Below are 17,348 nucleotides of genomic sequence, written 5' to 3' on the forward strand. Positions count from 1 at the left end.
AAAATTGCTTCATTGTGTGGATGGGTGCAGGGTCAATTCGATTTAACGCTGCTAAATCCGACATAAACTCGTCACGTAGACCAGGCCATAGTCAGTGAAGTTACCCAAGTGTGTAAACTTGTGCAGGATTGGGGACTAAGTCTACATGGCCAGGAAAGGGTGCACAGGTTTTGGGCCCCTTGATGGGTGTGTAGCCCCTTGTAATCCCTTGCAGCACTGGACTTTTCCATAGAAGGATCGATGTGTTTCTAACCTGTCCATCGGATATATCTGTAACCTGCAAAAGGCTCAGCTTCTCAGGGCTTACAAACCTAACATCATGAGATACCAGGTGAGGAATAGAGACCCTGAGACAAATCAGTCACAGTTTGTCATCTCACTTACACTTTCTCCTCCGGAACACACTCTTCAAGACTGTGATGTTGTGAAGGTTCCAGGGCTTGTTTTATCCTAGTGGCCAATGCTGTGCTGTGTCTTTTGGGAGACCCAGGTTTGGTTTTCCCAGCCCATATTGATCACTGGGATGTGAGCATTTACTGTCTTGTAAGCCTATCTCTTAAATTCCACAGCACTTGATTGGCATGACAGCTTACACGGGTACTGCCGCAGAGAGCTCTCCAGTATCAGTCAGAGGTAATTAAAGTACCCATGGATGCAGGATAGGTGGTGGGCACTTAGGAATGGCTCGGGGATCAGGCTGAGCAGTGAGACACTTCAGTGGTATTTCTCTGGAAGTCCCCTCAGTTTCTGAAGAATTTAAGCTTTCCTTAAAATGGGGGGGAGGGGTAGAGCCACTGTTGTTCTCTGGCTGCTTTCCGCTGTTCCGTCGCTGCTCATGCAGTACTGCTGGAGTCACGCAAAGCAGCCAGATCTGGCCCAGAGCTTTTTGCCTTTATGGTTGTGAATGAGAGCTGATGCCATGCTGTCTCCCTGAGCCTGCAGAAAAGTGTGAACTGCCCTCTGAGGGGTGTTAATGAGTTCAGTTTATCTGCCAGCAACAGGTTTGGTCAGTATCTCTTTTACTGCTGATCATTTTAGTAGAAACAACTAACTGTTTGGGGAAGGCAGGCAGAGTGCAGGATAACAAGTGGAGCTTGGGCCCCAGTCATTCCTTACCCAGTCTGACCCCAGAAATCTTGTCATCTTTACCTAGTCACATATTTCCAAATGGTCATTTATGGACATTGGCAAAAGAAAGGCAGAGGACAGCAGGGAAAGAAGTGATTGCAGTCTATAGGTATCTTTGTGGGGAACAAATATTTTGATAATGGACTCTTCAGTCTATCAGGGAATGGTCTTCTATGATCCAGTGGCTGGAAGTTGAAGCTAGACAAATTGAGACTGGAAATAAGGCATACATTTTTAACCATGAGTGTATTTAACCATTGGAACCACTTACCAAGGGCTGTGGTGGATTCTCCACTGGTGATTTTTAAATCAAGACTGGCTGTTTTTCTAAAAGATCTGCTGTAGGAATTATTTTGGGGAAGTTCTATGGCCTGCGTTATGCAGGAGGTCAGGCTAGATGAACAAAATGGTCCCTTCTGGCCTTGGAATCTATGAGAATTAAGAGCAATTAAGGGGACAGTCTTCCACCTGATAACCTGTTGACTCAACACCAGAGGTAGGCTTTTATTCATTCTTCTTTCCCCTGGTGTTTCATTCTCCTAGGTTCACCAGATGATCTCTCTGGATGTAGAACAGGTCCTGAATGCAGTCATCCTCAGAAGGAAGAAGCCTGCGCTGCTCTTAGGTATGCAGAGGCTGTCTAGGGTCATGTTTCTGTTGCCTGGGAACAATAACTGGCACTTGCTTAGTTCCAAGGCTGTTTAAAGTAGATAGAGAGAATGTTGGGAGGGAAGTTGAGACTATTGGAAGGCAAAAAGAACAGAAATAAGAGTGACTGACATACTGGAGGTGAACATGCAGGTGGGAGCCTGGCACCTTTGGTGCATTTATCTTTGTCCACATGGGCGGTGGGTATCATAGGCTGGGGGAGGCTGTGCCTCCGCAGACAGCCAGTCATGGCCCCAGCCACACTCCACCCCCAGACCCCCTCCTCCTGCTTCCCGCCTTGCAGCTCCCCCTGTGCCGCCCGCCCTCCCGGCACTCCGGGGCTGGGGGGACCGGGGCTGCGCTGACCACCCTCCTGGCTCTCCAGGCCTGAGGGCACTAGCTTGGGGCAGGGGCTGACGGCTGTGGTGGGAGGGGCTCTGGGCTCTTGCGGGGGATGGGGCTGCAGAAGGGGCGGGGCCTCAGGTCGAAGGGGCAGGGCTGGGGACTAGCCTCCCCCAGCCGACAGTTCACGTGCCGCCCATGTTTGTCCACTACAGATTTGGGGTACTTGGGGCAAAGGTAAAAGGAGTTTGGTGATGTTCATCCCTGGTGGATATTTTTTCATTTCTTAAAACCACCATAGAGTTAGGTAACAGGGCTTGAAACTGAGCAAGAGTTGGAATAACAACCGAGGTGGTGCTGCAGGGCAGGATGTGTGGGGACTTAATTTAGTGGCATTCATGTCTGCAGATGCTAGCCAGTGCAATCTCTCTTTAGTGGGTCCTGAAAATAAATCCATCCAACTTTTCCTTCTCTCCTCTGCCAGGCTTTGCTCTGGGCATTCATGTGCAGGGTTGGGTTCCTTGGTGCGGAATGGTTTTGGTTTCATGGGGTTGGGGTGGGGGAGGGAAATGTTGTGCTGTAATAACAAGCAGTTGTGTGTGCAGTCAGTATCCTTCAGTTCCTGCGAGCCATCCTCAGACAGAACTTCTCTTCCGCCCTGCTGGTGCTCATAGTCCAGCCCACAGCTCAAAGCAGGATAGAGCCATCATCGTCAGAGGACGATGCCTCCCTGTATCCACTGGCCACTTGGCAGGTGCTCTCGCTTGTCGTCAGTCTGCAGAACCTTCTGGTCCAGGTACATTTACAGACATAACTAAACACAGATTAGTCTGAGGAAAAACACCTCAAATAACATGGCCCAAGGGAATTTCTCCCCTTCTTCACCCCTTACAGAATGATAGAAATTTGATCTGTAAGGAAGCATTAGACCACATTCTCCCACCACAGCCAGTGCAGGGCTGTTATATACGGTATATCCTTTAGGCCTTTGCCCAGACCAGCATGCTTTCACCATTTCCCTTGGGACACTGTTCCTCTGTCTTACAATTTCTGAAGCAAGTTCTGGCCTCATATGACTTTATGGTGTAACTGAGAGCAGAGCTGGCTTTGTAAGTGCATTGTACATTGCATACCCTGAGGACGATGAAAAGTGTAATTTGCCTATGCTACACCTTTTGCACCTCCTGTCCCTTGAATTTTCCTCTCTCAACAACCATCACCTTTGTTCTTTTCTCTGTGTTTTCAGAAAGACCTATTGCTGTCTCAGAGTGTTGTTGCCTGCCTGGAGGTCTTGATGGAGTACCTGCATAGGAAGAACCTGTGCATCGGTAAACCTGCCCAGTCCTTGTTCATTTGGGCCTCAGTCCTACTGAGCATGCTGGCCCTGATCCAACAAACACATGTCTGACGTCAAGCCTGTGGCTATAGTCCCATTGAAGTCAAAGGAACTACCTGTGTGCCTAAAATTAATCACGTGCTTCAGTGCATTGTTGGATTGAGGCCAGAATACCCAGGCCCCTACAGAATCAAGCCCTTGCTGTGGTCACGGACCCATCCCATGGTTGGTTTTCAGAAGAACAAAAATCATGTTCCCCATCCTCATGTCTGCTATGATTGAAAAGACTAAATAGCTTGGGAATGGGATTCAGAACCTTTCACCTTCAGGGCATTTGTTCCAGTCCTTGAGGCCAGAACAGTTAAGTGACTGAGGGGCCCAAGAGTGGATATGGAGCCTTTTACCTGTAGGTTGCCAGTTGCACTTTGGTCCCAGGTTAGGGGCACAGGGAAATGGGATAATGGTGGTATTCCCAGAGACCAAGAGTTCAACACAGAATTTGAACTCAAGAACCCCATGTCACAGTGCGCTCTGCTGGCATACAGAAGGTTTTTTTTTACAGCTGAGCCAGTGGAATAGAAGGTTTCCCTTAGTTTCAGCCTTCTGATACAGGGCAGTGGGCTCTGTCTTCAGTCTTGAAACAGAAAAGTTCCCTGCTCCATGACCCATTCGAATCAGTCACAAAGGGTATATCCACCCAGCAAGGAGGAGCTCAAGGCAGCAAATCTCAGACCTTGGTGTAACACACTGCTGGGGACACCCAGAGCTGTGAGTCACTGTGTTACCTCTCTGCCTCAACAAAAGTGAGCTTTGCTGGAGGTTAGATTATGTCAGCTCCCTGCCCCACCAATCTGTCTTCCTGACCAGCAAACTCCTCAAGGCTCTCCCAGCCCAAACCTTGCCTAGCAGATAACGATCAGTGAACTCCAGCCACCCAGCTCCTCAAAGTGATGTTTCTCTGCAGTGCACAGCACCTATCTGTGCATTCACTGAGGATATTAAGTTTGCTTCTCTGTTAAATGGTCAGTACATTACATCTTAATTTAACTGAGGTAAAAACATCTTCTCTTCAACCACAGCACTGAATGGGCTTATAGTAAAGGTAAAACTAGTTTATTAAACAAAAGTTATGGTTAAGTGATATCAAGTAAAAGGGATAAAGGTAGAAATGGTTACAAGCAAATACAAGTGAAAACAGGCATCTAAAAGACTAAAACTTAATCTAGCAAGACACAGTCTTTGTTCAAGATAATCTCTTTCCCCCACAGTTGTCTTTCCAGCTTTTTCTGGCAGGATCCATTGCAATGATCAAATTGCTTGGTTCCTTTTTTTCCTAAGGTGAAGGATATGGAATCCTCTCTGTTCTCTGTAGCCCCAAGGGGACTGTGTTTGTCTTACAAGTCAGGAAGGCCTCTTGGCGGTTCAGTCTCCTGTCTTTCTGTGGGATGCAGGAGCCATCATAATTCTCTGTTTCTTGAGTTCAGGATCAGGATAACCCCCATTGGTTTAACTTGATAGCTTTGTTTATTGCTAATATCTAAATTGAGGTAAACCCACATTCCTTTGTCTAGGACAGACCTATTTATTACCTTTCCCTAGGGTAGGCTGTCTGGTCTCAATCATGTTAGAGAGAATTCATAACTTCACATATAACATTAATGCATGCGTTTTACAGTGATATTAATAACCAGCATGTTACTAGCTTTCATATGATGCCTTACACAATATCTTTTGGATAAATATCATGATGACAGTGTTGGGTGTAGTGAGTTGGCTGGGTCTGGTGAGAGACCATGTACTCTATGTCAGTGGGCATTAAGGGCTGTTAGGGTCTCCCCTGAATCTAAAGACTCCGACTTGCGGGGCTTGCACCACAGCACTAAAAATAGACACTAGGCTTCAGGCTGGAGCTCAGGATCTGAAGCCCACTGCCGTCCCTAGGTTTCAGAGCCCAAGTTCAACTTCAAAGCAGGCTACACAACTATTTTTAGAGCACTAACCCATGTCTGGGAGGCTTGCTTAGATCCATTCATAGATTCCAAAGGCAAAAGGGACCTTTATGATCATCTAATCTGACCTCCTGTGTAACCCAGGCCACGGAATTATTTTGGGGATGTTCTTAGAGCAGATATTTTTGAAAAATACCAATCTTGATTTACAAATTATCAATGATGGAGAATTGACCATGACCCTTGCTAAATTGTTCCAATGGTTAATTACCCTCACTGTTAAAAATTTACACCTAATTTCCAGTCTGAATTTGTCTAGCTTCAGCTTCTAGCCATTGGATCATATTACACATTTCTCTGCTAGATTGAAGAGCCCATTATTAACTATTTGTTCCCCCATGTAGATAGTTGCAGACTATGATCACGTCACCCCTTAATCTTCTCTTTGTTAAGCTAAACAGATTGAACTTCTTGAGTCTGTCACCAGAAGGTATGTCTTCTAATCCTTTAATCATTCTCTTGTCTTTTCTCTGCACTTTCTCCAATTTATCAACATCCTTCTTGAATCGTGGGCACCAGAACTGGACATAGTATTCCAGCAGCAGTTGCAGCAGTGCCAAATAGAGAAAAAATAACCTCTCTACTCCAACTCAAGATTCACCTGTTTAAGCATCCAAGAATCACATTGGCCCTTTTGGCCACAGTACTGGAAACTGACATTCAGGTGATTAACCACCACAACCCCCAAATCTTTTTCAGAGTCACTGCTTCTCAGGATAGAGACCCCCATCATGTCGATGTAGCCTACATTTTTTGTTCCTAGATGTATACATTTACATTTAGCCATATTAAAATGGTTTGCTTGCATCCAGTTTACCAAGCAATCCAGATCACTCTGAATCAGTGACCTGTCCTCTTCATTATTTATCACTTCCCCAGTTTTTATGTCATCTGCAAACTTTATCAGTGATGAGTTTATATTTTCTTCCAGGTCATTGATAAAAATATTAAATAGCCTAGGGCCAAGAAACCATCCCTACAGAACCCTGCTGGAAACACATCTACTTGATGATGATTCCCCATTTACAGTTACATTTTGAGACCTGTCAGCCTGTGACGGGGTCTGCTTACCCTGCACTAGCCCAGACAGGGTTAGGCCCATATTATTGACAGAGGAAGTCCCACCTCCCTGGCAGGACTGGGCATGCTCCAAATGCTCTAGCAGTATAAAGGGAGGAAGCCTAGCTCATTCTGGGCTGGAGGCTGCAGGGGAAGGATCTGTCTGGGAAGCTCCTGCGGAGGGCCAGTCATGGCACCTGACTATGCTGGGAATCAGAGCCTCCTTGGGCCCTCCTGAACCCCGGCGACTGGAGGAGCTGCCGGAGGTGACAGGCCCAGCTAACCACAGGACGTGACCCAGGGAGGGTGACGGAGTGGTACCTCCCACCCGGGAAATCTCAGCATGTTTCGGTAGGACCCCCCTGCTAAGTCAGTGACAAGTTGCTACACCACTGTTAGGGCCCTGGGTTGGGGCCCAGTGGAGTCTGGTGGGCCCGGGACTCCCTACCGGGGCCGTCACACCCCTTGGTGGGCACCCCACCTCCATAGACTCTGGCCGCTAGGCCACACTGCCCTGCACCTAAGGGCTGCGCTATAGAATGTGGCTGCTAGGCCATGCTGCCCTACACTAGGGGCGTAGACCATCGCACAGCCCATTTATAATCTATTTAATGTGTGTTATATTCATTTTATATTGTTCTAGTTTTTTAATCAAAATGCTGTGTGGTACCAAATCAAATGCCTTTAAGAAGTCTAAGAATAATATGTCAACGCTATGATCTTTATCAACCAAACTTAGAACCTCATCAGAAAAAGAAAAAGGTTGATTTGCATTAATTACATTACCCTCCCTTAATCCTTTATTAATCAAGTCCCATATCAGCTGTTCCATTATCTTGCCTGAGATCAATATGGCTTACTGGCATACGATTATCCTGGTTATTCTGTTTACCCTTCTAGTCTTCTGGAACTTCCCCATACTCCAAGACTTACTGAAAATCAATATTAATGGTCCAGCGAACTTCTCAGCCAGCTCTTTTAAAACTTTTGGATGCTGGTTATCTGAAGCTGGTGTTTTAAAAATGTCCAACTTTAGTAGTTTCTGTTTAACATGCTCCTGAGATACTAGTGGAATGGATTGTTATTATCTAATGAGACTATTTCATCTGTTTTTTGCCCCAAATATTAGAATAGAATAGAAATAGAACAGATACATTTATTGAAGACCTCACCTTTTCTTCATTATTATTGACAATTCCACCAGTTTTATCTAGTAATAGACCAATAAGAACATAAGAATGGCCATACTGGGTCAGCCAAAGATCCAACCAGCCCAGTATCCCGTCTGCCGACAGTGGTCAATGCCAGGTGCCCCAGAGGAGTGAACCTAACAGGTAATGATCAAGTGATCTCTCTCCTGCCAACCATCTCCACCCTCTGACAAACAGAGGCTAGGGACACCATTCCTTACCCATCCTGGCTAATAGCCATGAATGGACTTAACCTCCATGGATTTATCCAGTTCTCTTTTAAACCCTGTTATAGTCCTAGCCTTCACAACCTCCTCAGGCAAGGAGTTCCACAGGTTGACTCTGCGCTGGGTGAAGAAGAACTTCCTTTTATTTGTTTTAAACCTGCTGCCCATTAATTTTATTTGGTGGCCCCTAGTTCTTATATTATGGGAACAAGTAAATAAGTTCTCCTTATTCACTTTCTCCACACCACTCATGATTTTATATGCCTCTATCATATCCCCCTGAGTCTCCTCTTTTCCAAGCTGAAAAGTCCTAGCCTCTTTAATCTCCCCTCATATGGGACCCGTTCCAAACTCCTAATTTTTTTAGTTTCCCTTTTCTGAACCTTTTCCAATGCCAGTATATCTTTTTTGAGATGAGGGGACCACATCTGTATGCAGTATTCAAGATGTGGGTGTACCATGGATTTATATAAGGGCAATAAGATACTCTCCGTCTAATTCTCTATCCTTTTTTAATGATTCCTAACATCCCGTTTGCTTTTTTGACTGCCGCTGCACACTGCGTGGACATCTTCAGAGAACTATCCACGATGACTCCAAGATCTTTCTCCTGATTAGTTGTAGCTAAATTAGCCCCCATCATATTGTATGTATAGTTGAGGTTATTTTTTCCAGTGTGCATTACTTTACATTTATCCACATTAAATTTCATTTGCCATTTTGTGGCCCAATCACTTAATCTTGTGAGATCTTTTTGAAGTTCTTCATAGTCTGCTTTGGTCTTAACTATCTTGAGCAGTTTAGTATCGTTTGCAAACTTTGCCACCTCACTGTTTACACCTTCTTCCAGATCATTTATGAATAAGTTGAATAGGATTGGTCCTGAGACTGACCCTTGGGGAACACCACTAGTTACCCCTCTCCATTCTGAAAATTTACCATTTATTCCTACCGTTTGTTCCCTGTCTTTTAACCAGTTCTCAAGCCATGAAAGGATCTTCCCTCTTATCCCATGACAACTTAATTTACGTAAGAGCCTTTGGTGAGGGACCTCGTCAAAGGCTTTCTGGAAATCTAAGTACACAATGTCCACTTGATCCCCCTTGTCCACATGTTTGTTTGACCCCTTCGGAGAACTCTAATAGATTAGTAAGACATGATCTCCCTTTACAGAAACCATGTTGACTTTTGCCCAACAATTTATGTTCTTCTATGTGTCTGACAATTTTATTCTTTACTATTGTTTCAACTAATTTGCCCGGTACTGACGTTAGACTTACCGGTCTGTAATTGCCGGGATCACCTCTAGAGCCCTTTTTAAATATTGGTGTTACATTGGCTGTCTTCCAGTCATTGGGTACAGTAGCTGATTTAAAGGACAGATTACAAACCATAGTTAATAGTTCCACAATTTCACATTTGAGTTCTTTCAGAACTCTTGGGTGAATGCCATCTGGTCCTGGTGTCTTGTTACTGTTAAGTTTCTCAATTAATTCCAAAACCTCCTCTAGTGACACTTCAATCTGTGACAGTTCCTCAGATTTGTCACCTACGAAAGACGGCTCAGGTTTGGGAATCTCCCTAACCTCCTCAGCCATGAAGACTGAAGCAAAGAATTCATTTAGTTTCTTTGGGATGACTTTATTGTCTTTAAGTGTTCCTTTTGAATCTCAATCGTCCAGGGGCCCCACTGGTTATTTAGCAGGCTTCATGCTTCTGATGTAGTTAATACCATTGTCAGGATTCTTTTTGTTCCTAATATAGTTAAAAAAACTCCTTCTTATTGACCTTCTCTCTGGTGGCTACAAATTTCTCCTTGTGTCCCTTTGTTTCCCTTATCAATTTTCTGCAGTTCCTAACTTCTGACTTATATTCATTGCTATCAAGTTCCCCCTTTTTCCATTTGTTATATATATATATATATATATATATATATATATATATATATATATATATATATTATTATTCTTTTTTATAGCTGCTTTCAACTTCCCCTCTAAACCAGGTTCATTTTTAATCAGTACTGGCTTCTTCCTCGATTGTGGCTTTTTGGTGATCTATAGTAAGGTGTTCTTAAATGATTCCCAATTATCATTCACATTTTTCGTTTTAAATTCTTCCTCCCAGTTGGTTTGGCTCATAAGTGCTTTGTGAAATTTGCCCTATTAAAGCACCAAGTATATATATTACTGGTCTGGACTTAATTCTGCTTTCCCATTATAAATGCAATTAATTAATTAAGCTACCATTAGTTTTTAGTTCTGTGATTTAGTTCTGTTTCTGTGGGCTGTGTAAACATACCCAGAGAGAGAACACCAAAGAATGAATGAGCACTAAACAAAAGGGCCATTGTTGGCAGGGAGGAAACTCGTAAATGAAAATGTGATGTTACAGATGAATGCTACTCAGTAGTCCAAGTGTGTCTCTGATAAAAGTCCCAGTAGAACAGAAAGAGAGAGCAGATTAGTAGGAGGTTCCACTGATTCAATATTAAACAGATCACATGCTATTTCAGCATTTCAACAACAGTCTAGTATCACAAACTGTGGAGTTTGGAGTATTCTCGATTGGAATTCTAAGAAAGGGGAAAACAGCATGGATCTGTTTTTATGGCTGTAGTGCCCAGAGCCCCAGGTTAGGATTGGGGTCCCATTGTGCCGGGTGCTATAGAAATACACAGGAAGATATGCTCCCTACCTGTGTAAGAGCTTACAACGTAAGAAGGTGAATGACCTACAAATGGTGGGGAGACAACCAAAGGGGTACAGCTTTTCTGAGGCCCTGAGCTTGTTTACACACCCAGTTGCACCAGTTTGATTTAAGGTATGATTTTAAACTGATTTAGCTAAAACAGTTAGCTATGTGGATACAGAAGGCTATGTGGATGCTCCTTTTGGTCTGAACCAGGCTTATTTAGCTTAAATAGATTAGGAAGATGCTTAAGCAAAACTGAAATGGGAGTGTCCACAGGGGTTTTAGTCAATTTAACTAAACTAGTTTTATTAAACCATTACAAACTTTTGTGTGGACAGGGTCTACTCCTGGGGGAATTCTGCACCAAAAAAAAAAAATTCTGCACACAATATTTGAAAATTCTGCAAAAATCTGCATATTTTGTTTGTCAAAATAACACAATATAATCACGCCAGTTACAATTATTTTGGTAATTTATTTCAAAATATCTGTCCGCAGGTGTGTCTGCAACAATGCAGACCCAAAAAAAAAAAAGATTCTGGTAAATTTTTTTTTTTTTTGACAAATCAGTTCCTTACGGGGCATATTAATACAGCACGTTGTGTAATTCATTTAAATTACAATACAGAACTGTATTTCCTGCACCTGTCAGAAGCAGTGCAAAGGCTTGGGGAAGTCAGGGGTAATGGAGGAACTGAGGAAGAGGGAAGGAGCCTAGGAGTGAACCTGGAGGCTGTTGAGTGTGGGTGAAAGGTTTTTCTTTTGGGGGGTGGGAATTGTTAGGGTGTTGGGAAGCCTCCTCCATGCAGACCCTGGCTGACGCCAAGCCTCTCCCATTCAGTCAGGCACGTCTGCCCCTGTCCCCACACCCCTCATCCCCATGGGTCTCTGCAGCCCACACTCCTGAGCCCATGCTCCATTCTGTCTTGCCCACTAGCCATTCTGAATCCCAGTCTGTGACCCCCCCCCCAACAGCCCTGTGTGCCTTGCTCTGTCCAAACCTAGTTCTGCGGGCAGGGTGCTGTGATGAACTCTACGGGAATTCTGCAGAATTGGGCATAGGATTTTGTATTTCCCCCCATAAAATACATTTTGCCTAAGTGCTGCAGTTCTGCCTTGTGCCCACCAGAGGCCGCTGTGGTGCTAGTACAGCTGGCATGGACACAGCTGTCTGTTCTGATGCCACAGCACCCTCGCGTGGGCAAAAGGCAGAACTGCAGCACTTCTTAGGCAAAATGTTTTTTATGCGAGAAAGTACAAAATTATGCAAGACAGATTAATTCTGTGCATCCCTTGTCGTTCTGGGCTAGGGATAGCCCGCTACTCTGTCTGAAAAGTGCCCCTGGAGATCAGTTTAACTATCACTTTTACAAATGCCAGACATGGGGAGAAGGCAACTGGGTTTACTGTCTCAGATGATTGGCTCATCTGATACTGCAGCCCCCACACCCAGTACTTCATTGTGGTGTCTGAATTAGCTATGAGCTCAAGTCATGGGGTGAGGCCCCAAACCAGAAAGCAGTGGTTGAAGATACTAAGCCTTTGGCCTCCTAGCTGATAAACCCTCCCCTGATGAAGGGATATAAAACAAATACCACTTTTGTCTCCAGTGGCTTGGTGTCTCGCGGAAGAACAGAAGGATTTGGATTTGGTATGAAGGAGTGCTCTTAGCTAAGAGCACCCTGCCACTGCAGTTTTTAAAACCACCTGTGATGAGTTTCTCTTGCTCCTCCAGCGCTCCATGTCGTCTCACAGCCCTGGAATCGATTCCTGCTCTTCACACTACTGGATGGTGGCGAGAACTCCTTCCTTCGTCCAGAAATTCTCAGGCTGATGACTTTGGTGAGCAGGGGAGGAATAGACAGTTCTGTGAATTGATTGTGTATTAGTGCAATGCAGGTGTGTAAGTTATTGGACAGTACATCATAAGTTTACCTCCCAACTCACACACTTCCATTGCTTTCAGTCTGTACCTGTATTCTTGGCCCATAATTGGACAACAAACTAATATTCTTGAAGTGCAGAAGGGAAGTCACCTATACATTTTGACCTTTAAGTGGATATACCCTGTTCTTCCTCTGTGTAACATTCCCATCATATGTGGGGGCGGGGAGACAAAAGAGGAACAGGGAATATGTGGTTTTCTTTGCTTTACTGCATTGTTGAAGCACTGATCTCACATGTCAAATATATGTGAAGATATTGTTGAAAGAAAGATGATGGCAGCTAATGATCTAAGACGCTGTCCTTCCCTAGCTGAGCTCTTGCCTGCACAGATGTTTCAACAGATTTAGTTAAACCAGTGCAAACTCCTGTGTGGATATTCTTATTTCCATTTAGGAATGGCTTATTTTGGTTTGGCTTCAACTGATTCTTAATTAACTAATGCTAAACTGAATTAAGCCTGATTTAAACCATAAGTAGAGTGGTTGCACAGCCTTTTGCATTGGTTTAACTAAATTGATTTGAAATCTCCCCTTTGGTTAAGTGCAGTTTCCTTGTGTAGCTGTAGATGAGTCACTGCTGGAATCCGTATGACTTCTGTTATTAAATGTCCCTTTTTCCTCTTCTTCAAGTTTGTGAGATATCGGAGCAGCGGTATTATTTCTCAAAGTGAAATTAGCCAGATACTCCAAGAGGCAGCAAAAGCCAAGTTAGCAGAGCTTCCTGGTGCCACATCCCAGGCTCTACGCCTCTTTCTACTTCAGGTAAGAGTGCTGGCAAGGCCCAGGAGGAAAAGAGAAATGGGGGAATGTGGGAAGAGGTTATGAGAAGGGGATCCTGCAAACAATCTCTTCTGTTTTTGCTATGAGACTTCGGAAACGCTTCGGGTTCTGTGAGGTAGAAGGTAATGGGATGGGGAGGATCCTGCAGATGATCAGCTTGGCTGTTTGTATCTGGTGCAGTCAGGGAGGAACTGTGGAACGGGAAAGCAAAACATTTCAAGCAGTGCCCAGATTGTATTGTTTATGTTGCTATGAGTCCCTCTGCCTATTGAATCTCACCCTTTGTAATAAGAAGAGCATCTATCTTTGCCATGGATGAGGGAATGGGGGAAGTAAGGGATGGAGATGTGAAGGAACAAACCAGTTAGTTGCCCTTTGGTCTGGAAATCATCCCTTTCCTTTGGTATTCAGCTTCAGAGTGGGAGTTGTGAGATGGAGCCAGCCCAAGAAGGGACCATTCAGACCTTGCTGGAGAGCCTCCCAGCCAGGACCAGGACCCATCTAAGCGCACAGGACATGGTGTATCCTTTTGCAAGACACACATCCTTGGTAAATGACATTGCTAAGCAAGGCGCAGCAGTTCGGCGAGGGGTGATATTTAATCTGTTGCTCCATGCCATCATCCAGCTAAGATTGAATGAGGGTAAGAATGTATTCAGTACATCTCCACTTGTTGCAGATGCCAAAACCCTCATGCTAAGAACTGGCCAGGGGCATTTTGTGGTGAAAAAAATCCTAATTGTGCAGAAAAGGGATTAATGATACCTAGCTCCTCGCTACCTGTGCTGGGAACAGTGTCTTGATGGGACGATGCTTGTCTATCTGACAGAGACAGCTTGAGGAGTGAGCACAGGACTGGGAGCCAGGAATATCTGATCATGGCCCCGTCACTGACTCCTCCCTAGGACGAGTGATTCATTTAACTTCTCTGTCTGCCTCAGTTTTTCCATCTGTTAACCTGTGCTGCTACTCATTTTTCCTTCCTCACAGGGGTGACATGAAGCTAACTGGACGCTTGTAAAGCACTTTGAAAACAACCACCGTTATGCAAGGACTAGGTATTATTGTTAGCCCTTGTTAAAAGGGCAGGCATGTCTTGTGGCATTGTCAAGCATCTCCCCCACTCAGCCTGAGCTAGAAGCAGAGTTGATGGGCACTGCTAGCAATTGCAACTAGCTCTTCTCAACCAGAAGGGTCAATTAGCCCAAAATTGCCTTTGTTGGGGGTTGGGAAATAAATGAGGGAGCCTAGAGTATATGCCTAATTAAGTGGCTACTTCTCTCTCAAATTAGCTGCTTTAGCCTGCCTGGCTTCTTCACGCTGCATTATCTCCGCCAGCTAATGCCCCAGATACTGTCTCTGTTCTGTCCAAAGTGCTGCTGAAGCTAATGCTGTTGCGAGCCGCCTGTAGTGCAGTGTCTGTGAAGCATCTCTGTTGCATTTGACAATCGCATGGGAGTCGCCCCTTAAGGGTCCATCTTCTAAGTAAAACCCTGTCTGGTTAGTGATCAGCCCCCACTGGGAGGCTGGCACCACCTTCAGGATTCCTGCTAGAGTGGTTCCACCATTATCCCATGTTGGGTGCTGAGGTTTGCTCCAGAATAAAAGTTCTCAACCTGCACACATTGATCCCATTCCACATGAGAGTCCCTGCAATTGTCTTTTTTGCAGGTAGAGGGGGTAGCGCCCTGAGCCATCTCCCTTATTCCTTGCCTCTGGGCTGTTGCAACTGGTCTTCCGATGCTAGGGGGCCCAAAGATCCTTGCACTGTTTTTTACAAAGTATTTGGGATGCATCTGAATAGGAATGCGAGGGTCACTGTATGGAAGAGCAACAATCCTCTAGTTGAAAGCCAGGTTTTTAAGTTTAACATTGTCTGGAAAGCTGTTCCCCTCCCCACAGCCAGAATCCAGGTTTAGGGAAAGGACAGGTGTAGTAGTTTCTCGGCAACATTTGTTGAGCACTGCCCAAACAGGAAATTACAACAGCGAGTTGGGTTTTCCTGGCTTGTCCTTCCCTTTAGTTTTCCATTCATGCCATCAACATCAGATGCCTGGGAGGAGTGGCGGTGTCTCTCTTGCACATTGCAGACTGAAACAAGAGGAGGGAGCACATGGAGCAGAGAAATAAGAAATGGACGGAGAAAGACCATTCCTGCCCTTTTTCCCAGACAGTGGCTTAGAGAGGAACAAAAACAGAAATGGTTGGTAGCTGGTTTTCAAAAGTTATGTGTTTACTGTTGTTGAAAAGCAATCACAAAATAAAATCTTGCATTCCCTCTTTTTTCCATTCATTTGTTAGAGATGGCTTGGTTGAAACCTGCCCTTCAGGTCAGACTTGCATTCATGGGGAGCACACCACAGCACTTCCCAGGTGGTATGTGTGGGGGAAGGCAATGTCTCAGCCTGTAGCAGCAGTTAAAATAGATTGAAACAGAAGGGGGAGCTCTCACCACACTAACCAGCAAGGAGGATGAGCGCTGCTTACCTCAGCCAGAGCATGGCAGCTTCTCTCTGCTTATAGTAGAGAGGGGGGACCTGGGCCATAAAAAGACACAGGCAACCCCTTTACATTAACCCTGGCTCCACAGCCTCCTCTCAGAGCCCCTTGCTTCCACCTGACAGACTTGTAGATGCAATGAAATCAATTCCCTACTTGTCTATAAAAGAGTCACTTCTTCTCCAAAGCTGTGGTAGCATCTGAATGTGTCATGGATCATAACTCATATCATCACAAGCCTCCAGCTACTACTGCTGACCACAGCCAAAGCTTTTATGTTAATTGCTTCTTCCTGAAAAAACTCTGTTGGCTTACCATCCCTTTTCTTTCCCATTCAAATGCCCTCTTCTCATCCTCAAACACCATCACAACTGTCGGTGAGGGAAAGGTCCCAGGCAGGTGTTGGGCAACCGGATGTAAGGAGGAAGAGGGTGTTTCCCAGGGCTGTTGCTGCAGCCAACCAAAGCCTTTAGGAAGGAGGAGAGAGCAAGCAGTGTTGTTGCCTGCTAGGGCCCCTGGTGTGCTGTCAACTGGCCATAGCTCATGTCCCCCAGAGCCATGCAGTGCGCAGCCCTGCCCCTTTCCTCGTTAGTATAGTGGTGAGTATCCCCGCCGGTCACGTGGGAGACCGGGGTTCGATTCCCCGATGGGGAGAGTCCTTTTGAATGGGGAGAAAGAGATGCATTGCCCGTCCAGCACATTCCTCATCTCCTTCGATGGCGACTTCCCTTCACACACCCCCGCAGTGTGGATTTTCATCTCCAGAGAGATAATTAGTCTGCAAGGCCACCACGGCCCTAGTGAAAGCCTCCACATCGCCTTTCGCCACTGGGCCCAGCTTCAAGACCTGCATGTCAGGGCACACTTCAGAGTCACAAAGGGAAATACTCTGGCCAAGGGCATGAGGACAATCGCCAACCTAACGTAGTGGCAACTGGTCAAGGGGCGAGGAAGAGAGAAAAGCGGACAGGCAGCAGGCTGGCCTCCTGTCTTTTTTTTTCTTTTGTTACGATTTTAACTGTGACAGTAATGGGGAGACTTGAGAAATAGCTGTGGCCGTAGGTGAGGTCGGCGGCCGCCCCGAGAGCGCAGAAGGGAGCAGTTCCCACTCAGCTGCTGTGTCACCCAGCGGCTGGCTGTGATCGTATAGTGGTCAGTAGTCTGCACTGTGGCCGCAGCAAGCTGCCTTTGAATCCGAATCATGCCTTTGCTTTTTGGTGGGGGATCTCCTGACGCACACCCAGTGGCTTAGCCTGATTGCATCCATTTGTAAAGAGAGCCAGCAGCTGGTGCCTAGTTTCCGCTTGGTAGAGGAACGTCAATGAGATAAATCCATCAGAAAAAGAGTAACGGGGATGAGTAACAGGAAGTTTTCCTGGGCACCAGTGTCCGGAAGCAGCATATTCCATCCTGGAAAGGGATGAGTTTGGAATGTCTGGCCACTGTGCGTTGAAGGGAAGGTTGTTCGGGCCTGGGAAGCTACGGCCCTC

The 17,348-nt window shown here is 45.5% G+C and overlaps 1 protein-coding gene across 1 annotated transcript in view; it reads left to right on the forward strand.

The window, feature by feature from the left end:
* MEI1 (meiotic double-stranded break formation protein 1) overlaps window positions 1–15,494 on the forward strand; it is a 67,318-nt gene extending 51,824 nt beyond the window's left edge. Inside the window, exons 25-30 of the mRNA XM_077807596.1 lie at window positions 1,672–1,753; window positions 2,724–2,914; window positions 3,365–3,446; window positions 12,369–12,475; window positions 13,210–13,341; window positions 13,771–15,494. Coding sequence (XP_077663722.1) covers window positions 1,672–1,753; window positions 2,724–2,914; window positions 3,365–3,446; window positions 12,369–12,475; window positions 13,210–13,341; window positions 13,771–14,118 — 942 coding nt within the window. The 3' untranslated portion in view covers window positions 14,119–15,494. The remainder of the gene's footprint in view (window positions 1–1,671; window positions 1,754–2,723; window positions 2,915–3,364; window positions 3,447–12,368; window positions 12,476–13,209; window positions 13,342–13,770) is intronic.
* Window positions 15,495–17,348: the final 1,854 nt, after the last annotated feature.

Source organism: Eretmochelys imbricata, chromosome 1, assembly GCF_965152235.1.
Source record: "Eretmochelys imbricata isolate rEreImb1 chromosome 1, rEreImb1.hap1, whole genome shotgun sequence".
In the NCBI taxonomy this organism is placed as follows: Eukaryota; Metazoa; Chordata; order Testudines; family Cheloniidae; genus Eretmochelys; species Eretmochelys imbricata.